Source organism: Buceros rhinoceros, unplaced genomic scaffold (assembly GCF_000710305.1).
Source record: "Buceros rhinoceros silvestris isolate BGI_N320 unplaced genomic scaffold, ASM71030v1 scaffold8001, whole genome shotgun sequence".
NCBI classification, from domain to species: domain Eukaryota; kingdom Metazoa; phylum Chordata; class Aves; order Bucerotiformes; family Bucerotidae; genus Buceros; species Buceros rhinoceros.
The window spans coordinates 2481-19079 of record NW_010393638.1 but is presented as its reverse complement, the minus strand read 5'-3'; the positions used below and the strand labels follow the sequence as shown (position 1 = coordinate 19079).

The window sequence follows — 16599 nt, the reverse complement described above, 5'->3', positions numbered from 1 at the left end:
CTAGAGGGGCAAAGCTGTTTGGCTTCTGTGCTGATGTGTTGGCTACTCCAGGGAGCTTTGGACATGGGTTCAGGTCTTGGTCTTGAGTTTCTGTCAGCGTGATCCCTTCACAAGGTGTCTACAGAGTGAGGCCAACTGTAGGACGCAAGAAGGAGACTTTCAGCCTGATTTATCCATTTGCAAGAATGTCGGCAGGTAAATACTGGTGTATTTAGATGATTACAAAACTCCTTCTGCTCTGTGTTGGTCTTTGTGAGCACTGTTACAAGACACCTGCACACACCATCAATGGCTGTTGAAAACAGTTTGTTGGTGTTGTCACCGTGTGCAACATGGTGTTATGAGAGTCACTTGCTACAGGAAAGAAAGCAAATAAATTATCTTGAGCCAAACTGAAATGGGTTTTAGAGTTATGAGCTAGGTAAAGATTAAAAAAAATTAATTTGGGTGGCAGAATGTAAAGGCTGTGGTGCTTCTAGCAGCAGCGGTGGTGGAGCGTGTGAAGAAGTCCGAAGGAAATTTAAATTGGGTGAGATTGTGCGGAGAAAGACACCATGAGCCTTCGCCCAGAGGTTTATGATTCTTTATAGGAATTTGTAGGTAATTCCTGGAGCACGTGAGGAGTCTGGAGGAGTTGGGGGGTGTTTGGAGGTGTGTGGCTGCATTCAGGAAGATAAGCTGAAGGTGACTAAAAAGGTGGTGGTGGTGGATCTGATGACTTTGGCAACGATGGAGTTGATGCAGAGCTGGAAAAGGAGGGAAGGGATGTTGTGAAGGTTGAGGGCAGTTGAAGTGAACGGATGAAGGTAATGAAGGACAGAGAAGGTGGTGGTTATCTGTGATGGTGATTATTATTTTCAATACATTTGTATTGTTTTAAATTATGATGAGAGGGCTGAGGTAACAAGGAGCTGCAGAGATCTGTTTAAAGGTGTCTCCTGTGCTTTGAGCCTCCTGTTCCAAGCCCAGGCTTTTCAGTCCCTTCGTGGGTATTGCATAATTGTAAAGAATGAGGTTTGCAACCCTCCTGATTAATGGTGCATTACAGGCCTGCGCACGTAAATTATTTATGACGTGGAAATTTGGAATAATTAGCTGTCGCTCCTCAGTGGAGTAAATGAATTGCAGCGTTCATCATGCAGGAGACAGCCCATTTCTTACTCTCAGCTTTGACCCGGCTCTCCGGCGTGCATTTACCCTGATGATTTTTCTCCTGTGCTTTAGACCTTCCCTGCTCCTGCCACCTCCCCTCCCAGAGAAAATGTCTTTGACTCTCGGGGTGCTGGTTTACCTCAACACTTGCACTGGTGCTTCTCTCCATCCCACCTCCCACACTCCCACATCTTCGGCATTTTTTCACCCCTTCACTCGCCACATCTTCTACATTTCAGTCTCACTGTAGCTCACGTTTTTCTTTATCCTTTGGCCGCATTTGCTCTGAGCGGTCTGTTAGTGTAGCTCTTTGCTCTTTGCTGTCACGAGGGGTTTGTCTTGCCCCTGGGGTGTCATTAGGTGCCTGCTAATCCTGTGGGCTCGGGAGCATCCCGTTCGCATCGATACAGGCAGATGCCTGGTGCCGGAGGGTTAATGCTCCCTCGGGAGCTGTGCTGAGCACCCCGTACATCAGCAGTTGTCCCTGCTGGCGGCAGAATTCGGTATTGACAGTTTAATAATGAGATCTCAGTGCTATTGACTTGCTTTCAGAGCCCGTTCCTGCTGCGTGCGTCGCTGTGGTGCTTATCTGGCTTTCGAACCTGGTTTACGGAGCGATAAAGGCAGAGCTTATTAATGCTGAAAAACACAGCCTGGCGACACACTGGCTTTGAATTTCCTGGCTTTTGTTAGTTTAAGTAAAAAAGCGAAATTAATCTTTGGTGTAAATATAGGGAGTTCAGTTATTCACTGGAAGTGAATCTGGGTTGTTTCCTACGGCCCCCAGGAGGGAGGGGGGATGCTCACTGAAATCAGGAAGGAGCCATCGCCCTTTCTTTTGCGTGGTTTGCTTTCAAAGAAAAGAGAAATACTCTTTGGAGAAGGAGTGGTCCCTTATTTGTCGTGGCTCTTAGGTGTGATAGCACAAAGAAAACGGTGGAATCTCACTCTGCGTTCAGGGGACGTTTTATAACGTGGTGCCACTCTTGTTATTTTTGAGGTTACATTTTTCAGATGGCTCCGGTCTCGAAGCAGAGTGAATCTGTCCTTCTGGGGTTGTATTGGCTTACTGTGTGATCTCGGGCAGCTTATGTTACATTGCTAATCCCCTGGGACGTAGTAATTCCTGCGGATCTTCACATGTGGGTCATGTGCTCTGTAACGTCGCACGCTCGGAGCGCTGCTCTAGCGGGAGTGAGGTAAACGAGAGGCCGGGAGAAGCGGCAGAGGGGGAGAGGCTCTGCTTAGCGTCAGGCGCCGCGGAGAGCAGGATCATCTGCCACTCACAGCGTGGTGGGGTGTTTGAGGGATGTTCGTGTTTAGAAGAGTGAGTGGGTTGGGAGGGAGGCAGGGGGTTGAACCCGGGGGTGGTGGCCAGCGTGGGGAGCTTTGGAGATTGTCCTCTGGAAATGGATACCACGAGTTCCTGCTTTCCTCCATCCTGCCAGTATGCGGAGATGACTTCTCTGTGATAAATGAATTACAGGGCTGTATGGTCAGATCCACAGTGTCTAATACCTCCCTGGATTTTATTTCCACGAGCTGTTCATTCTAACAAGTAAAAGGCAGGTTCGTCTCAGGCATGTGATTATTAGTTTTTCCCTGATTTGCCTTGTCAAGCCTCAGCGAAGGTGAAGAAGCTGCCATCGATCAGTGACAGGTTCCCTGGACTTAAATTGTTAAAAGCTAAGATGGTGTTTCCAGATAGTTCCCTGGAAACATCACACAAGTGTCCAACTTACATTCCTGTAGACCAGCACTCCCCAAATCAGGGCTTCAGCATTGCTGGGGAGCTGGAAACAGGCGGTGGGTGCTGTTGGGGATGGAGGAAATGCGTCTCGTTTCCCACTGGCAGCTAATGCTCGCTGCCAGGTCGACAGTGCCGTAAGGTTTATGATTTTTAGCTTTGAAAAAATTTACATTTCTTTTAAAGTCGTTACCCATCCTAAGTCAATTACCTGCCCCCCCCCGAGTGCTGTGGCAGTGGATTAGCCTAATAAGTGGATCTGCTTTGCAGAAATTGAGTTGAAAAAATACCGAAAGATTAAACACCTTTTTTTCCCTGTAATTCTGATGTTGGGTACGACGTTTTTATTTCTTCTGTTTGCAAAGCAGTGGTGAATTATCCACAATAGCTGATCTGACACGGATCCGATAAAATATTTACGGTTGATATGTTTATGTCTGTAAAACAAACACACGATATATTTGTTCCATCACATCCAGTCACGTTCTGTTAGATCCAGCAGGTATAATGTTGCATTAAGTATAATGGAACAAATTATTACGGTTATTCTGCGTTCTGTTCTTTCCAAAAAATGAAAAGGTCATTTTCTAGCAGTGGATCTGTGATGATCCAGCCGCTGTTTGAATTGCCAGAGGACCGTTTCACACGGCTGAGGACGAGTGCTGAGTTGTAGCAGTTCTCTAGTAACGCTGATGTGTGGTTTGCCTTTCCTTCCTCGCAGCTCTCCAGTCGCAAACTGGGTTGAAGTCTGCTTTGCTGTCGGGCATGGCTCTGCAGGGCTGGGGTGCTGCTAGATGTCTCCTGTTCAAGCGGGTGATAAGTTAGTATCTGCTGTAGCTTCTTTGGCTTCCAGGTGATTCCAGGCAGGCGTATACAGGCAGTTCTGGAAGAACTGGGCCTGACCTCCCAGCAGCAAACCTCACTGGTTTTGGCTGGGGCTTCTGGGCCCTGGACACTAAGGACATGGACTTTTCTCCATGTCAGGTCCCAGGGTGCCTTACGTAGTGTCGAAGCTGCTCTTGTCTGCCAGCATGACGCTGAGCTGTGTTTCTTTTCAGAAATGTGTGTACTGCCGGAAACGGATGAAGAAGGTGTCTGGTGCCTGCATCCAGTGCTCCTACGAGCACTGCTCCACGTCCTTCCATGTGACCTGCGCGCACGCGGCCGGCGTGCCCATGGAGCCGGATGACTGGCCCTACGTTGTGTCCATCACCTGCTTCAAACACAAAGCAGCTAACCAGAACGTATGTGGTTGGGGGTTGGTTGGTTGGTCTGAGGGTGGGTTGGTTGGTGGGCTGGTTCTTTAGTAGAACAGTTTCTCTCTGCCCATATTGCTGACGCAGCTTTTGAGATTGCAAATCGGAAATTACTCCTTTTTCCCTCTAATGCAGATTCAGTTTCGGAAGGAGGTGACCCTTGGACAGACTGTGATCACAAAGAACCGGAATGGACTCTACTACAGATGCAAAGTGATTGGCATGACCACACAGACTTTCTATGAAGTGAACTTTGACGACGGTTCATACAGCGACAACGTTTACCCGGAAAGCATCATTGTAAGCAGGGTTCTGTAGAGCCTGTTACTCTTGCAGGGGATACGAGGTGTGATGCGTGTGTTCCTCTTCCATGAGCTTTGGGATAGAACCACAAAGTAAAGCCTAAAAAAAAAAAAAGGAAATTAAAAAGTGAAGTTGCTGCTTGTGTAGGCAAACCCATCCTGCTCTTCATCACTGTTCCTCTTGTTCATGACGTTACCTCATCTCATTTTTTTGTTCCTTCACAAAGATGTGATTTTGCCATGTGCAGGTGGTTAACAGAAAGCAGGGTTTGCTTTAGGTTGCTTCCTGTTTGTTTTATGCTTGAATAATCTCACTTTTCCCCTGACAAGAGTGATTCATGAGGGAGGCAGATTGTCTGTAAGCGCTTCTGGTTCAAAACAGGGGATTCGCTTAATAGAAGGAATGGCTGGAGGAGGCTCACGCATCCTTTTCCTGCCTGTGCCATTGACCCACCGTGTTGACCAGGGCCAGTCACCCTGCTTGTTTTATTGATACAGGAGATCTGATCTTTCGGGATCCCTGATGAGAAATTCCCTAGAAGTGTCCCCCAAAGGAGGTGCAAGTTATTTCTGGTCTCTCCCTGGTTAATGGCTTTGTTTGAGATAACTGTAATTAACCACAAGCGCAGAAACTTTCCTACGTTAATTACAGGGTTATGTAGCACCTTCCTCGAGCGGAGATTTAACGCCCCTCTTCCCCTCGTTCCTGCGCTCTGTTGGGGTTGGCTGTCTGACCTCTTTCATTCTGCCTTCAGAGCAGAGACTGCGTCCAGATGGGACCCCCTCTGGAGGGGGAGTTGGTTCAGCTGCAATGGACAGACGGAATCATCTACAACGCCAAGTTTATCGCAGCCCAGATCAGTCAGATTTACCAGGCGAGTATGGAGGGGGGCCCACGCGCTTCCTGTCGACACGTCTGATTGTTGCTCGAGCCGAAGAGCTCACTGGTGTTGAACGCTCGCTCTGTCACAAAGGGAGAATTTGCCTTCTGAGATTAATAGAGAAATAGTTAAATAGGATCAGGGCAAAGGTGTTCTGTGTTAACGGTTTCAGAGGAGACGTGACCTGAGGGGACCCTGGTCATGAATAAGTACAATGCAGAGCTCCATAAAGCTCTGCTGTTATGCAGCGTTCCGGTTTAATCACAGCGTAGGAAATTGCCATTGATTTCTCGAAGGTGCAATAATTTGCAATAGGCGATTCCACCCGCAGCGCCAGATGACAGAGAAATCCGCACGAGGAGCCTGTGCTTTCCAAATCCTGTGTTACCTGCAAGGAAAGCTCTGCTCCATGGGGAGCATCGCCTGCATAGCTTTGAACACTGCTCCCCGCTGCAGAGAGTTTTTCAGTATTTATGGTGCATCTCTCTTATCTGCTCGGAAATAAGATTACAGTTAAACCCACAGAAACGGTTTTGTTGTGAACTGTGTGTGTCCGTAGAAGACAGTGTGGATCAGCTGTCGCATTTTAAACGCGGCTGGTTTTGCAGTAGGTTCCCAGTCCTCTCCAAGGCTGTTTGTGTGCTGAGGTTAGATGTCTGTATTTGTTTTTTAAATTGAGCCCGAACGACTGCTCGTTAACAAGGGTCTAACCCGCTCAGTAGTCTGGAGACTCGCTGCAGCTGATGGACGCTGCTTGGTGAAGGGATCTCGCAGGCGTCACTGAGCTTCCCTGGCTGAGGAGCTCAGACCTGGAGCAGCTCAGAGCACAGATGTTTTCTCCCTGCTGGATTGTCCAGTCTGACCCTGACATCCCGTATTAAACTGTGCCGCAGTGTCCAGAGAAACGTACTAAGTCTTGAGCGAAGGGAAGGAGAATCTCTTAAAAAACTTTTAATAGTTTTAACATTTTTATACGCACGTTTCCGTGAACAAACATTCCTGTAACATCTGATGCATAATTCATGATCTAATCAGCTCTCAGCAGAGAAGGTTTGATGTGAGGAGTTACCACCGTTTTTTGTACCCGGCTGACTCTTTCTGCTTGTTAAAATACAAATGTATTTTAGTAGCTGCAGTTGTTTCCTTATGATGTGTGAAAATGCTTTGTTTGAGATGAAAGAAATTCTTATTACCATATTGGCCTGAATACAGGGCTGCCTTTTATTGTAAGTGAAAAGCTTCTTTCTTGAAGACTTGAATCAAAAATCAGTAGAAATCTGAAGTGCTGTGACGGGGAGGGGAGCTGCTGGGCCAGCTCTGGCATGGACATTTTAGGATCTGCAGGGGCGCTGAGTGGAGCCACTTGGGCCAGATAAGACGGGGTGCCTGAGCAGCTCTGGAACCTGCGCTTTGTGGGCTCAGCATCCTCGCGCAGCTTAGAGATGCTCATCCTGCAGCAATCGAGAGACGCACAGCGCCGGGAACAGGGGATCGTCCGTGGGAGCTGGCCCCGATGCTCCCTTGGTGTTCCCGCGAGGGGACCGTATGTGGCACAGTCTGGAACGGACTGATGTGGTGCTGCGAATGCAGGGGCCGAGTCCTGATTTCCTCTTCTGCCTACTCCGCAGGTCGAGTTTGAAGACGGTTCTCAGCTAATGGTGAAGCGTGGTGATATTTATACCCTGGAGGAAGAGCTTCCCAAGAGAGTCAAGTCTCGCCTGGTGGGTATCAGAGTAACCCCCACTAGCATGGCTGTTCTCGCAGCGCTCATTCGCGTTTTCTCAGCCTATCGGTTAGACATTCGGTGAGCACAGCCTCCAGTGTCTGGGTTTGTAAAACCACTTGGCATTCACCGAATACACAGAGTAGAAAAAGTTCAGGATGTAAGTGCTCGAGAAGCATTTAAGCGATTTTCCCTTGCACGTGTTCAGATCCGATCATAGTTTTCTCTGGTTAAAAGATGAGGTTCGTATCATTTTACGCCACATGACTGCAGTTACAGGGCCTGCCGTTCTGCCTGAACGCTGCCTTTGGGAGGGAGCTGAACTCGTCTACAGCTAAGTGGCTTCTGGAGAACTGATTAGCGACATGGGTCCAAACCCCCATTTCTCACCAAACGGGAGATTTAGAACAGCTCTTAATCTAAACCATCAGGCTGCCTTTAACTGCAAACAGTGGAATTACTGAGCCTGGGAAATGGGAGGGATTTATTTCACAGCTTTCTTGGTTCCAGACTTGCTGGCTGTTTTCAGACCTGGTGCTTTAACCTTTAAAGCCATCTCGTTTAATCGAATGAGGAGGATGGTCTCTATGCGAACGGAGAATACACAGTTTTCTTCTTCGTTCTAAGTGTCCGTCACGTCAGCCGCTGCAGGACAGGAAGGATCCACCAGTTAACCTGAGATAAGGTTCTAGGCTTCTGTCTCTTACGAGACACCCAGGGGATGGTCCAGCCTTCCCGTAAGCACACAGGCGCTGCTGTGCCACCTGAACCAGGGGCTCACGGGCTGGCCCTGGCAACCTGTGGCCACAGCACGACTGTGAGATGCACGTTGTCAGAATGGGCCCAGTGACAATTTAGAGGAAACTTTTGTTTGCTTATGCGTGATTTCTTCGTGGGTTTTACCCAAAAAACTACCTGTAAAATGCTTTCTGTAAGGAAGCTCCGGATGGCCTCTCCATCTCGTTTGAGGTTATCTCAATAAGTGACCTTGTTATCCCTGAAAGACTGCTGGTGGCAAAGAAGCACCTTAGAATTAATTTCTAAGATGTACACAGTATTATTTACGATTGTCAAAGGCAACACATTGGAATATCCTGAATTAGAGGTTGTGGAAGGAAACATTCTGAGCAGTGGAGATGTCAGGCTGTATGTCAGTTCTGGTGGAAGGAATGCAAGCCGGGAAGTGGAGAGGAAGTTTCGAGTCTGGTTGAAAGTGCAGCTTTTCCCCCGCATTTGGGCTGCCAGCAGCGTGAGCCGGCGCTCTCTGGAGGTGATGCTCACAGCGCGGTAACGCAGTAGAACAAAGGAGCGGAGCGATGGGAGATGATAATAAAGAAACGGATCTCGTTTGAGAGCGTGTGAGCAGGACGCACAGAGCACTTGTTTGCACAGTGATCCCCAGGTGCTTTCCTTGGGTCGGGTTTTTTTTCAAAGACATTAGGGACGCCCCGATCTCCTCTGTGCCGTTTGCTAGGAACGAGTAACCTGCTGAGGCAGAGCATGGGAGTAAACAGAGCATTGACAAGGCAGAGCTGAAACAAAAGATATTCTGAAACAGAAAGAAGGCAACTCGAGGGTTTCTCTTTCCAGTTTGGTTTCAGAAGCCCGGAATATTTAGTTTCAGCCGCATGCTTTGCATGTTTTGGAGTTCACTTTTTCTGCAGAAATACTCTGAACCGAATTGTTTGCTTGCTGTCTCCGCTGTCTCATCACGCAGGCGCGCTCCACGGTTTGCCCCCCCCGTCTCTCCCGGTGTTCCTGCTCTCCTCTAACGATTGTGCTTTCGTGTCTCCTGCAGTCCCTCAGCACTGGGGCCCCTCAGGAAGATGTATTTTCGGGAGATGAAGTCAGACCAGCCAAGCGTCCCCGGCTGGGGAATTCAAGAAATCCCGAAGAATACGGACAAAACCCTGATTACTTGGCCTTTATGGAGAGCCTGTTGCAGACACAGTACCAGTCTGGAACTCAGAGCAACATGTTTTAGCCCGGATTAATTAAATATATTAAACTAACCCTTCTTAAGCCCGCGGAAAATTAAACACGAACACGAGAAACAGAAAACCAGCGTTGTTTAATAGCCTGCTGTGAATGAATTTCTTTCGCCTCCTCTTGGTTTGGACAGCAAGGAAAGCCTGTCTGGCTGCACGCTACCTCTCCTTTGCCAGACGTTGCTGACCGATAGAGTAGGGGGCTTGAAAAACCCTCAGACCGCGTTTCACACGGACCCTTTGGCAGAGTTTGTACTAATAGCGCTTTGTGACTGGCTCCCCTTTTTGAGGCTCGGAAAGGGTTAAAATTTAACAAAATGACTTTTTAAAATATGTCAAACTCTTTTGTCTTTAAAGGTGCTATTACATTGACTACTGAAGCAGCCTTTGGAATTGTGTTTTCTGTACATAGACGTCACCTTTGTGAAGTTTTCTATAAATGAGCGTTATTAAAAAAAAAGCAAACAAAAATAGGAAAACAAGAGTTTCCACAAAACATTTTTCTAGATTATGGCTTTAAAACCGAAAATAAACAGAATCCTCCCCGCTCTCATCCCCCCATGAATTGTGACTGGTATTACAGCGGGAAGAGAGCGACCAAGAGCAGATGTCCTGGGAAGTTCTGGGTTCTTTTTTGTAGAGAAACACTATCTTTGTAAGCTGGGGGAGATGGGGAAAGAAAAGTTTCGGGGCCGCGATGTTTCTCACCGTTAGTTCTCCTACGGGATAGGTGTGTGCGTTTCTGCTGCGTCACCAGGAAGGGCTTAGGGAAGAAATGGCCAGATTCGGTCACTCTCATCATCTTCCTTCCCCATCTTTACTATCACCGTTGCTTTCCAGTTAAAACCCAGCATGGCTTTCGGTTCCAGTTTCCCATTCTGACCTGGCAAGTGTTCTGTTGCTGCTGCTTGTGTTAGTTCCTCCCCGAGCCACCCCCCTTGCCCAGCGCAGGCCGGAGTGTCGAGGGGCTGCTCCAGCTCTCTGGTAGGCATGTCTCCCATAGGAACCACCTCCTTTTATGTGTCTCTCTTTTTTTCTTTCTTTTTTCTTTCTTTTTTGAGTTGTGCTCCTTACAGTTGTGAGAATCATTCCATGACAGAAGCCTGGGAGGTGTTTGTATGTTTTTCTTTTATCCTATTAAAGAAGAAATTCCCCAAACCTCTTTGATTGTTGTGACATCCTTTACTTAAGGTAAAGACTGAGCCTTTGAGGTACTCCTGGGGAAGAGGAATGCAAGCCCTTCGTTTGATTGGACTCAGTTCACTGAGAATTGAACGAGCACTAAAGGCAAAACCAAATCCTAAAGTACTGAGTGGGCAGCTCCCACGTGAACCCGTGAAAATCACCTCCGGCCAAAGCGCTGTTATGGAGCAACTCCTGCTGATGTCCTGGGGAAGTCTTCCACTCTCTTTGGAGGATCTCTGGCAGCTCAGCGGGCAAGAAGAAAGCAGCCCTAGCACAGAGCTGGAGAGGGGACGTGGCTTCCACAGTGAAGGGGGGCAAGGCGCGTCGTACCGCTCCCCTCCATGCCTGCGCCTGGCAGAAGCCGCTGGGAGGTAGCAGAGCTGTCCAGAGCACCCACAGAAATCTTTCCCACTGAATTCCCTGAAATTACTGGACAGAAAGAGACAGGATTTTCTTTTATTTATTTTTTTTTAATCTTTTTGAGCCCCTCTGCAAGGTGGTCCCTGCTCTGCGGAGAGGTTTTTCAGCAAGACTAGCTGGGTCTTTGAGGGAATAAGTGGGAAGGATTTGTGGGCCAGCAGATGGTAGATGAGCGTCTTAAGAGACTCGATGGGTATTAAACTGTCCTAGTGAAGGAGTGGAGATAGAATAAAGCAATTTAAAAAATTATTTTAGTTTTTTGTTCTCCCTTGAGAGAACTGGAGCTCCTGGTATTTCTTACTGCCTCTGCTACGGGTTATTTTCTCTGTGTGTGTGTGTCTGCGCGTGCGCACGCGTGTGTGTCTGTAAGACGTTTGAAACAGGGGGGTTTTATTTCTGAGTTTTTGACGTTTTCAATAGCTGTCTCCAAGAACGAAAACAAATTGAGACTAATAAAACTTTTAAAAATCGGCAAGGTTCTGAAAAGCCTCGGTCGTTCCTCCTACAGAGCTGCCTCCTGTCAGTTAAGACATGGTTTAGTAGAAGATTTGTTTGTATAAAAGAATGAGAATGTTGCCGGGCCACAAGAGAAATATTTTAAATGATTGGAAGAGAGCTGAAAGAGCAGAGGAGTTTTTGGGGAGGTGGGAGGGGAAGGGTGGGGTGGGACGAGTAGTTGTGAGCCGTGGGGAATTGCCTCTGCATGTTGAAGTCCTGACTGAAACCACCGTGACTGTATTCATATGTAGTACCTTCTAAAAATACTATTTATACTGTAAAAAACAAAGTGTGTTTCCTCACCGCCCCCCTTCCGACGCTGAGTGATGTTTAAACGTGAACCTGGAACTGTAGAACACCCTTCCCTGTCTCAAGGGTTCTCCCTTTTTGGTTGGTTTAAATCCCTCTTTTTGGTTTGGGAATGACTTGTGCAGATTTTCTCTAAGTGACCATATCGATGGCCTCTGTGTGTCGGATATGGAAAAGGAAATAGGAATGCACACTCCTACCCCCTTCCTCCGGTGAAGTCTATTTGTAAGTGTCTGATTATGTGCTATAAAAATAATGATTTCTTTTTTTCTCCCCCAGATTAAGGATGTGATGTATTTTTTGCATATTTTTCTCTCTGCCTCTAGGTTCATAATGAATTAAAGGCTGTCGAGCACTTCAGAATTACACTTTTTGGGGGGTTGAAGTCTCTTCATTTCTAAGTTTAAAGTATTTTGTGCTGCAGGAGAAGGTGGCTCCCAGATCTGGTGGGTAAAGCTGACAAAAGTGAGCCAAGAGAAGCTGAGGCTGGTGAAGAGGAGCGTGGTCTTTTCCTTCCTCTCTGTTACACAGGCAGGAGCAGAGGTCTGTCACTGTGAAAATCAAGGACCAAGCCTGCAACGCCGCCCTGCCCTAGGTGCGGGTTTCTCTCGAGCTGGCTTGTGGTTGCTAAATATCCAGAGGTGGTTCTAAAACCCTTTGCCCTTTAAATCACCAGTTTTGCTACTTCCCTTCTGGAGTCTGCTCCGCAGCCTGCCAGTGGCCTGCCCTCCTCGCCCCTGGAGGTCGCGCTGACGCTGAACCTTCCTGGACCTTCATCTAAACGCCTTCGTTTCCCCTCCTGAGCCCTGATGCTTTTCTACCAACTCCTCTTCAGTGCGAGGCTAATGCTGCAGATTACGTGAAAGAAATCTCCGACTTCCAGTCTTTTCCAGCTCAATAGTTTTTCTTGAGATACTCTGAGGAATCATGTGAGTGGGAAGAAGCTGCTGATGTGGAGTCCGTTGGCATTTCCACCCACATAAAGCTTACCTTTGAATTTAAGGTCTGCTTTATTGCTGTAATAAGAAGTAATGTAATTTTTAAAGATGATTTTTAAGAAGCGGGATGTACTTCCAAGTGACTGCCTGGATCAGCGCTCAGAAGGCGAGGATCAAACCCTCCCGTCGCTCTGTCAGCCTCGCAGGGGGGAATAGACATTTCCACCAACCCCCCTAAGTGGCCGCGGGTTTCGGTTGCTCGCTGAGATTGCTGCGCTAAAATATAGATGATGGGTGGTTATAGGAAATTATGCTGTGCCCAGGGAGTCCTTGGGGAGACAATGCGAACGCTACAACTGCTGCAGCGAAGAGCTTTGCTTCCTACGCTTCCCCCTCTAAGCGCTGTTTGGGGCTAGATGAAAGAGCGTGGACGAGCAGAACTCATTAGCCTCTTCTTCGAACCTCTCCATCTTCCGTGTCCCTGGAGAAAGCGCAGTTGTGAGTGTCTGTTAAACCTGCAGCTGAGCTGCGGCTCCTCCTTTTGCTTTTCTACATCCTCCATTTGTGCCATCTCCGTCCTCTGGAGTCCAGCTGGTTCGTCCTCCTCCAGCCGCGGGCAGGACGTGCTGCGCAGCTCCTCCTGCCCGCCCTTGCCAACGGTCCTGCCCTGTGAGTGCTTTGCTCAGGGCTTGGCTGTTGGCGGACCTGGGTTGCCAAGGCAGGGATGAGATGCCCGTGTGCGACGCTTTGTCTTGCTCGCGCACAGGACTGCAGCTTCTTGGCGCTTTGTGCCAGTCCAGTCGCTTGGGCTGGCCATCAGCAGGTGCCTTCACAGCAGCGCATGTTCCAAAACCTGTAGCATAAAAGCTGATGAAACTCCCTGAGTTAGTGTCACCAACTGTCACGTGCACGGTAAAGCCGTTTTGTGATAATCGCTGCAGCCGCGAGAAGGTGGGGGTCAGCGGGCTGCTCGCTCCTGCTCCGGGACCAGCAGAGGCTTTTGCCGTGTGCCCGCAGAGGGGAGCAGTGGGTGGAGGTTCATTAACTCCTTGTCTGGTTGGAGAAAGATCTTGAGCTTGGTGAGGAGAAATGGAGGAGATGATCTTTTTTTTTCCTTGTAAAGGACAGGATTGTTCAGGAAACTAAACCGAGGGAGCGTGTTCTCACGTGGCCTTTCCCATTCACGGCTTCTCCTGGCTTCCAGCTTCACGGCTTGTACACGGGAGGATTTCCGGACTTTCAGGCGCTCCCTCTTGGTGTACTCACTCCTTTTTGCTTTACTTTTGTGACTGTTCAGTTCAGGGCCAGGGCAGATGATAGAAAAACCTTGTCGCATGCTGCAGACATCTGCCAGTTGCTCAGAGCTTCTGTTTCTTGAGGTTCTTCTGTGGAAATTTTTCTCTGTTCCTCTCCCCTCACTGTTCACATTAGTTCTTCAGCTTGAACAAATTGCACCAGTTTAATAAAACTATTCATTCAAGAGGTGCAGTTCCCCGCTGGAAGAATGGCCTGGTTTGGGGTGGGCTGGGCTGGGCTGGGCTGCTCGGGGAGTTTTAGCTGAGGGTGATTGGTCTTAAACTAAACTTTGGATCTGGGCATGTTCTGGTAGTTGAACTGGTGGAATTTCTCCTGAGAGCGTGTGGTCTGTGGTGGTGGGCGTCGTTCACCTGAAGGCGCAGAGGAAGACGGGGTGGATCAGCAGGGTGCCTACGCCAGGTCTTCCTCTGCCTTGAATCTTTCCTTCCCAGCACCAGGCGAACCTTTCCTGCAGAGTCTCTTTTGCTAGTGCTGCGCTAGGCAAATCCTTTCTGGTTTTCTCCTCGCTTCTTTTCCCTGCCCCTCATATAGCTAAAGGTGGTCTAATAAGATTTTTGCACCCTTTTTGCAAAGTCCTGACCTCGGCACGGTCCAAACCAGAGGAGTGCAGGTCTGGAGAGGAGCTTCTTCAGGCCTGGGGTTGTGCTTTGCCGGATAACACCAAGCAGCAACGCTGTCAGCGGGGAACCTGCCAAGTGCCAGAGCTGTCCCTCTCAGCAGGTGGGTGTGACGACAGCTACGTACAGCTATTTCCTCACACTCCCATCGTCTGACACGCGGCTGCTGCTTCCCGGGGCGCTCGCTTGCGTCTCAGTTTGCGGGATGCCCGGAGGAGCCGTGTGGTGAGCACCTCTCGTGACCCTTGTTATCTCCCATGCCGTTGGTTTCATGGGTCTTGCGTTAGAAGGACAATTTGTCCCTTGATCTCATTACAGGTTAATGAGACCCTGCAAATGAGCTTAAGAACCCCATGAAATTTAATTGCCTGCTTCCAGGTACCGGGTGCGGGTGCTGCCTGCCCGTGCTCTGGGAGGGGCTCCAGCAGGAGCCCCCCAAAAGAGCTCCTCTGGGCTCCTGATTTCCAGCCCCACGTTCAGGGCGTCTCTTTTGCTTCTCGTCCCATCAACAACTGTACTGGCACACGCTCAGAAAAGCAAACCAGTCTGGCAAAATACCAAGACTCAAATGAGTTGGAGATGTCGAGCTGGAATCGTTTGGCAGCTTTGATAGCAGAAAGAGATAACGACTTGGTTTACTTACACACCAACAGAAAATTACCGGGAGTTATTTATTCTGCATTAGAGGAGCAAAACAATTTAACTTTTTGTTTCCAAGAGAGGAAATGTAAAGGTCGTTGTGCAAATATTGTTTGGAATTACCCAGCAACCACAGCTTAGCCACTTTTCCTGTGGCATAAATAAGGCTTTGGCTGCGTTTCAGCGCAGTTGACTTTGGCTTACCTCTGCAGCCTGGCCTCGCCAGCGCACATGCCAGCTGCTAATATCCCCCAGCAAATGAGCTCGTGGCCAAGCTGTCTCTGGCACAGGACTGATACCCTCCCCTGTGCCCCAGATCATGGTTTAAAAATAAATAAATGGACAGATCCACTGCTCATCTGCTTCATTTAACGGAGCCATCTCTGGAAAACACAGCAAATTTTCTTTGATTAGGAGTGAGTGGTCAGTTACCCGTGATACAAGCCAAGATGCTGCCGCCGTTTAGCATAGCGAGGCTTCGTCTGCCTGACTGAAAAGATCAAATCCGAGTTGATTGTAGGTGCAAAAGGGTCGCTGGACGATTTTCTAAGTGGAGAAGCAGTGAGATGGGGAGAAGGGCTGTTGTGCAAGTATCTCCTCGTGTCTACGCTTAGAGCTGAGGTTTATTTCTTTTTGTTCTGTTGATAGCTTGGAGCTACCAACGACTGTCTAGGCTGAGGAAGGGGCATGTCCGATGGATCGGGGGTTCAGGTATAGCGTGGAATTAACGCTGCAACCCAGTAGCTTTGTGCTCTGCGTCAGATGATTAGCGTGAGATTTTTGCCAGCGTGTAGTGAAGAATCGGCCTGAGCGCAACTGTCTCGGTGAGGTCCCACTGCTCAGGGATGTTTCTGCTTTACAGGGACAATTTATCATACCTACCGCAGCGCCAGACAACTGGCTGCTTGTTAAACACGATGATTTCTCTCACTTCCGTGATATTCTCAAATCGAGGACCTGGTCCGTTTTGTCCAAATGAATTTCTCTGCCGTTTTTCGTGGTAGTGAGGGATGTCCTTCTGTGCTTTTTCTAGCTGGGATTGAGGTGTTCATGCTCAGACCTGAGTGGATAAAGACCTGCAGATGATGTGGTCTTCCTGGCTTCTGTCAGGAGCAGCAGCACGCTGAATCATCACGCTGAAGCTCCCTTTTTCAGCCCGCTGTTGTGTTCCTTACACGTGGTCCATCGCAGCCTGGGCTCTCTCGGCTGCTCCTGGACCAGAGTGTTTTTAGCCTCACGCCTCTACTTCTCCCCCTCACCAAAAGCCCAGTTAAAGGGAATGTCCCCTTGGGTTTCCTTTGCCAGGACCACCATGTGATTGGGCTTTTCCCATCCTCCTGATGCGATGTGAATACAGCATCTCGTCACCCCTCCGATGGGCTTCTCTTTGCTGCCATAATCGGCCCCCCTGAAAGGCAACGCTGAGCTGCCGCCGTTAAGTCTAATTGTCATTGTGGCAGGTCTGTCATAGGGGAGAAAATTTGTGCCTTTCAGAGCTGTCACTCCATAAAGAGTATCAGTAAAATCAGAAATGAATCCCCTGGCACAAGACTGACACAGGGATCAGGGGTTTGGCACCGAGGGCTCGGGGCAGGGGGCATGGGCGGCCTCCTCCTGCCCCCACCCG

The 16599-nt window shown here is 48.8% G+C and overlaps 1 protein-coding gene across 1 annotated transcript in view; it reads left to right on the top strand.

Moving 5' to 3' along the window:
• KDM4B (lysine (K)-specific demethylase 4B) overlaps positions 1 to 9138 on the top strand; it is a 70479-nt gene extending 61341 nt beyond the window's left edge. Inside the window, exons 19-23 of the mRNA XM_010144923.1 lie at positions 3958 to 4143; positions 4291 to 4455; positions 5213 to 5332; positions 6967 to 7059; positions 8860 to 9138. Of these exons, the coding sequence (XP_010143225.1) occupies positions 3958 to 4143; positions 4291 to 4455; positions 5213 to 5332; positions 6967 to 7059; positions 8860 to 9045 (750 nt within the window). The 3' untranslated portion in view covers positions 9046 to 9138. The remainder of the gene's footprint in view (positions 1 to 3957; positions 4144 to 4290; positions 4456 to 5212; positions 5333 to 6966; positions 7060 to 8859) is intronic.
• The last annotated feature ends 7461 nt before the right edge of the window (positions 9139 to 16599 follow it).